Source organism: Balaenoptera physalus (genome assembly GCF_965194825.1).
Source record: "Balaenoptera physalus genome assembly, chromosome: 16".
NCBI lineage: Eukaryota > Metazoa > Chordata > Mammalia > Artiodactyla > Balaenopteridae > Balaenoptera > Balaenoptera physalus.
The window spans coordinates 46,390,455-46,396,623 of record NC_138898.1 but is presented as its reverse complement, the minus strand read 5'-3'; the positions used below and the strand labels follow the sequence as shown (position 1 = coordinate 46,396,623).

Below are 6,169 nucleotides of genomic sequence, written 5' to 3'. Positions count from 1 at the left end.
GCGCGCTCTTATGAAACTCCTCCACTTGTACCGAGGACAGAATTCGACATCTCTAAGCTGACCTATGGTCCCCCCCTCCACTTTTCTCTCTGCATCCCACCTCTGCAGCCTCATCCTGGACCCCCTCCTCCTTGCTCACCTCACTCCACACCCTCTGCCAAGACACTTCCCAGCACAGGGCCTTTGCACATGCTGTGCCTTCCACCCAGACTGCTCTGCCCTCCGCTCTGTGTTTGACCAACCCCTGCTCCTCCTTCACGTCCAGAATTGTGTCAGCTGGTCCAGCAGGCTCTCCAGCCCTCTCGTGCTGTGCTCCTCCTCCCCGGCTCCTACCACTGTTTCAGAGGCAATTACAGTTTGGGGGGGGGGGGGCGGGGATCGTTTGTTGTATGTCTGTCTCCCCCACCAGAGCTCAAGCTTCTCAAGGCAGGGGTTTGTCACCATGCCTGTCACCCACCAGTGACAGAGCACACGCTCAATAAATGTTTGCTGAACTGATCCAAGCGGTTCGGTCGGAGGGCAAAAAAGTCATTTGAGTCATAAAATCAAATTCTGACTCATCCACCCTGGCCTCCTTCCCCAGGCCCCATGAGCCCTGGAACGCCATCAGCGAACACACACCGCACACCACTGCTGAGACTGGGAGACCTGGATGACAACGATGTGAATAGAAGGCAGGGCCCACGGCCCATTTCACAAGGGCCACCCAGGTTTGAAACGCTGGGGGATCATTTTTAGAGTTAAGTGATTTGTTTATATGGTGTCTTTTTCAGAGAGAGGCTGAAGTTTGGAAATCTCAAGTTCAGGTGAAGCCTGTTGGATCTCCCACGGGACAGGAAGTGAGGCATATCACGAGGGTCTGTGCCTCACCTCGCCTCGCCCCACCAGTGTCCTGGGGTCCAAGATGCCCCAGTAAGGGTTCTTGCCTCTGAGTCTTGAAAGCATGTTTTGGTTTTCTTGTGTTCTTGAGAAAGGATCTCTTCTTTGGAGGAAGACATCCTAAAGCAGTGAGACTTTGACAGTCAATTTGACTGCTCCTGGGAGCAGACCCTTTTGAAAAGTGGAAGGGCGGGTGGTGAGGATGATTGGTAAGGTATCACTCTCCCCTTTCGACCCCCAGCATGATTTATCTGCACCTGCTTTGCTCCCACTCATCGAGTTCTTCCTTCACATGTACCTATTATTGAATCTGGTTTTCTGCTAGCCTTCCGAGGTCCTGAGGGCAACACTGTTGCACTGGCCATCTCGGGAAGGCACCCCTCACCTATCACCCACTCCACACACACCCCAAAACTGTCTCCTTCATCCAAGATGGATGTTGACATCTCCAACTGCATCTGCACGACAGCAACTACTCAGATTAAAACTGAGAAATTCGGCATGATCCAAATGTATAAAAATATTTGGATATTTGACTGAATTCAATTTTCTTCCAACTTTTGCTTTCTGAAAACTTTCAGAACACTGCATATAAAATTCAGCCAGTTTCACCATCCCAGGAAAAGGGGCCCAAGAAATGTGTGTATTAAAAAGACAGTGTTTCCTATCTCCAAGAGAAATGAGGATGATTTAATACTGCATGAGACCTTGGTCTCTGAGCCACAGACTGACTTTTGTGTTTGCATATCTCTGAGAGCAGATAATGCCAAACCATTCACAGAGGGACACACAGCCAAGATTCTAAGAGATGCCCCAAGAAGGACTGTTTAACTCGTCCCAACAAATAATCCTATAATATATTTTAAAACACTTAGGCATAAGTCCTGTGTATGAAGTTGTTATGGTTACAGAAGGAAAAAATAAATATTTGTGCACACAGACATAACATGAAGTCCTTCTACAGTGAAAACAATCTCCTCTGGAAAGATCTTTGAAAGTCAGAGATGGAGCCTGGAGTAGATGGAGCTAGTGATGGGGTGGGGGGCAGCCTTTAAATGCTCCTCTTGGCATGCGCATTGTCCATGAGCCTCGTTTAATAACATAAAACGAGGGGGCTGGGGGAGAGAGGTGAACAGACACAAAACCCAAGAGCACTGTTATTTGTTTATTTTCTACTTGTGATGTCATAAGCAGGAGTTTTGCCTGTGTTCTAGTTTATCTCCAATAAATAAATAACTATGTACAAATGTGCTGAGTTTACAAAATGGTAGAGGAAAACCTTTGCATTACAAAAGATACATTTACATGATACACATTTTTCCATACACAGAAGCATGAAGCATTTCATTCCTAGCTTACTTGAACCAAAGACCCTGTGTGGCAATGTCTAAAGGTGTGTACCTAGGCTTTTCTACCAGAAAGCAAAGCTATAAAAGGAAAATTCCTCAGTTTCTTGAGAATATAGGGCCTGACTTGGCCTGCTACTTATTACTCATCCATATTTAATCTATTCCAGAATGTTGGAAGCTGTCTGGAACAGCTCTCCTCAAATATACGAAGCAGACAACCCCCTGCTGATCTCGTTAAAATGCAGATTCTTGTGCAGTAGGTGGGATGGAGCTTGAGTGTCTGCATTTCTAACCAGCTGGCAGGGGCAGCTCCAGCCTCTTGTCCCGGGACCACGTTCCAAATGGCTGGGCTTAGAAGGCCCCTGCGAACTGGGAGAACTTCTCGAGGGCCTGATCAAGGTGAGGCCCTAATTGGCCATGCTCCAGGCTGCATCCCCAAACTCCCAAATTCAAGAAACCAGTAGAGCTGGTTTTATTTGGGCCTACAAATGACAAGAACAGTGAGAGTCCAAATGGTCATTGGCATGAATCCTACAGCTCAAAACTTTCTTACACTGTCTCCCAGGAGGTGCTTCCATCTTCTCTCAGTTTAGAGCAACCATGTGAACAAAGATTTTCAACATTGTCAAAAATAACTAATAATAATAATAATAGGAATAATAATAATAGGAAAAGACACTGCATCAGAAGCTTAACAACAAGGACTACTTTTCAGTCCAAATCAAAACAACAACAACAATAAAACGGAGGTTCTTTGTTTAAAAATAAAAATGAAAATCTCCTTGCATTGAATTCCTGTGGTAGTCCAGCAACATTAGTCTAACAAATGCCCTTCACATCTTAACCTTCGTTAAAATGATATTGCTCTGGAAGCCTGAAATTTCAGGATAAATTAGCAAATCTGCTGAAAGAACAAATTCCCAACCATTCTTATTTCTAGTGTTTTTGTTTCTGTTTCACATAACAGTTCTGCCCAGGCAGACAGCTAAGGGCAGAAGTAGGGTCCAATACAGGTAGGGTGGCTCAGGTGGGTTGGCCGAGTTCCTGGGAGGGGTAAATTGGGAGAAACGAAAGGGCTGAAATGCGGCTTGGCTTCATAAATGCGAGAGGGCTGGAAAAGATAGTATAAGGGCCCCATGACAAGGGGGAGCACATAAATATATAGACAGGGAAGGGCAGAGAGGGGAAGGGAGAAAGGCAGGAGGGATACAAAGTGGGTGTCGGAGACACAAGGGTAGGGAAAGAAGCCAAAGAACAAAAAATACTTAAAAAATAAATATCTTGGTCATTATCTATGACTCAATTACACTTCACTTAGTCCACTGGGATGAAGTCTGCCCCAAGGCTGCCAACCAAGAACACTCACCCCTCCTGTGCCCCTTGGTGAGGGCATCGGACACTTTGCAATCTTGTCACTATAAAACTGCCATCTCTGCCCACTTGTCCGATGACACCATGGAAATGGCTGGGGCCATACTTCTTCCAACGCGCCCCCACCCCCATAGCCAAGTGTAGAAGCAGCGAAAGAAGAGGAGCGAGCGTCTTCTCCAGTTCTGACGCCAGCTAAGGTGCTTTGGGGTAGTGGGAGAGACAGGCTGGAGAGGGGAGGAGCAATGAGTCCCAGGAGGGAGGGAAAGGCCACCCAACACCTGGGCCAGGGAGGGAGGTCCCTCAGAGTTTCTGAGGCGTCCGCTCGGTCTTCACGTGCTGCAGTACCACCTCCTTGGCGGGGACCCCACACTTGTACTCCAGCTCCGCCCGCGAGGTGACTTGCTTCTTACGCAGGTGGCAGAGGAGCGCCAAAAGCGCCACGACCAGAGACAGGCTCGCGATGGAGATGCCGACGAGCACGCCCGAATGCAGAGGCCCCGCGGGCGGGGGCGAGGGGCGAGGGGTGGCGCCGGGAGTCGGGCTGCCCGGGAGCGCCCCAGAGCCGCCGTCCTCCTCGTCGCCGCCCTGGTCGCCGCCGCTCACCTTGATGGGGTCACAGTCGGTGCCAGTCTGGCCGAAGAGGGCCGTGTCGGGCCCGCAGATGCACTCGTAGGTGCCGGGGAGGTTGTGGCACTTGCCAGGGCAGTAGCCGTTATTGCACTCGTTGATGTCCGTGCACACGGAGCCCTCGTCCAAGATGTAGCCCTCGGGGCACCGGCAGATCGCCAGGTTGTTGGGGTCGCAGTCGGCCGGGCACGAAGTCTGGTTGCAGAACATCTGGCACCTGTGCGGGGCGTGCGGGATGGGCGCGAAGCCCTCGGCGCAGATGCAGAGGTAGTCAGTTCCGCCCACGGGCTGGCACTGGTACTCGCAGTCGGTGCCGAAGCACGGGTCCACAGGCTCCACGCACTCGCCGTCCACCAGGTCGAAGCCGGGGAAGCAGTGGCACTGGAAGCCGCCCTTCGTGTTGACACAGCTCTGCGGGCACGGGCTGGGCACCTGCAGGCAGTCATCCACGTCCTCACACCGGTGCTGGTCCGCAGCCAGCCGGTAGCCCGTCGCGCACATGCACGTGTAGTTGGTGGGCGCGTCGGGGAAGCCGGGGACGCAGAAGTGCTCGCAGAGTTGGTGGCACGCGTGCTCGGCCGGCACCGCACAGGAGCGCCCGTCCGCCTGCAGGGCGGCGTCGGCGGGGCAGAGGCAGCTCGACGCCCCGGCGCTCCCGTTGCACGCGTGCTCGCAGCCGCCGCCCTCCACGCTGCAGGCCCAGGCGCCCGGCGCCTCCCGGCCCCAGCGCGCCTCGGCCTCAGCGGGAGGCACCGCGCACTCCAGCTTCACCCCGAGGGGCATCACGGCGGCCGAGCTGCCCAGCGGCAGCGCCTGGAAGTCCGCGCCGCGGGCCCCGAACGGGGTGCTGTAGGTGACGGAGACGCCGGCGGCCGCCGCGGCGCCGGGCTCCACAACCAGCGGCCGGCAGGAGGCGGCGAAGTTGAACTCGCAGAGGAAGCCGTCGGCCTCCGCGCCGCACGGCAGCTCCTCCCAGGCCGGCTCTCCCGGTGCCGGAGCCCCGGCCGCCGAGACGGCGACGCACAGCGGACCGCAGAGGGGCGTCCCGTCGTCGTGAGGCCGCGCCCACCTGCTGTAGCTGGTGCGGCTGTCGCCCGTAACCCACTGGAAGCCGCGCAAGGGCTCGCGGTGCCCCGGGTCGCCGCAGCCGGGCGGGAGCTGCAGGCCGATCCAGAGCCGCGGGCCATCGCCGCCGTCGCCGCTCAGTAGCAGGGAGATGACATCCGCTGCCACCGAGGAGCGCACGGTCATCAGGTGGCCCCGCAGCTGCTCGCAGACCCGGCTGGCGGCGAGGAAAGTCGCGGGGCCCCGGAAGAGCGCGAAGCAGTCGTGCTCGACGCACTGGCTGCCGAGGGGCTGCGGCTCCGGGGGCGCCGGGAGCCCCAGGCCGGCAGGGGCCAACACGCCGAGGAGCAGGACGCGGAGCATAGTGTCCGCACGCAGCGCGCAGGGGCCCGGCCGGGGCTGAGAGGCGACAGCCGCTCGCGTCGGTCCCGGACTAGGCGCGTCCGGCTGCGGCGCGCAGCCCCGGCGAGGCAGCCTCTGACAGGCGGGCGGGCCTGGGCCCGAGTTTATAAGTGCGTGGCCCCCCTCCCTGGACGTTCGGGAAAAGGAAGGAAGTGCCTGGTGGGAAGGGCTGATGCTGCATTCTCGGATTACTGGGTTCTCCGGACGCCCTGCGCCCGCCCTCGCGCCCGGGATCACCTCGCGGGGATGAGTAAACTCGGCCCCGGCTGGGAGGTCCTCGGGCGGGGCCGGCAGCGCAGGCTCCCGGGAGAGCAGCACCTCTGTCAGCGCGGCGACAGGACCCGCCCCACGCGTGCAGCCCTACAAGGGGCTTAACCCGCAGCCCTTAACCTCCGGTCCTCTTTCTTTTCCTTCATCAATGTGTTGTTACCACCTATTTCAAGGAAAGGCTGGATTGCGGAGCTCTGGGAAGAGGA

The 6,169-nt window shown here is 55.9% G+C and overlaps 1 protein-coding gene across 1 annotated transcript; it reads right to left on the bottom strand.

Moving 5' to 3' along the window:
- Window positions 1–2,031: 2,031 nt before the first annotated feature.
- THBD (thrombomodulin) lies at window positions 2,032–5,843 on the bottom strand. The gene has a single exon (XM_082431977.1). It carries the CDS (start codon window positions 5,652–5,654, stop codon window positions 3,900–3,902), a length of 1,755 nt encoding a protein of 584 aa, XP_082288103.1. The 5' UTR covers window positions 5,655–5,843; the 3' UTR covers window positions 2,032–3,899.
- Window positions 5,844–6,169: the final 326 nt, after the last annotated feature.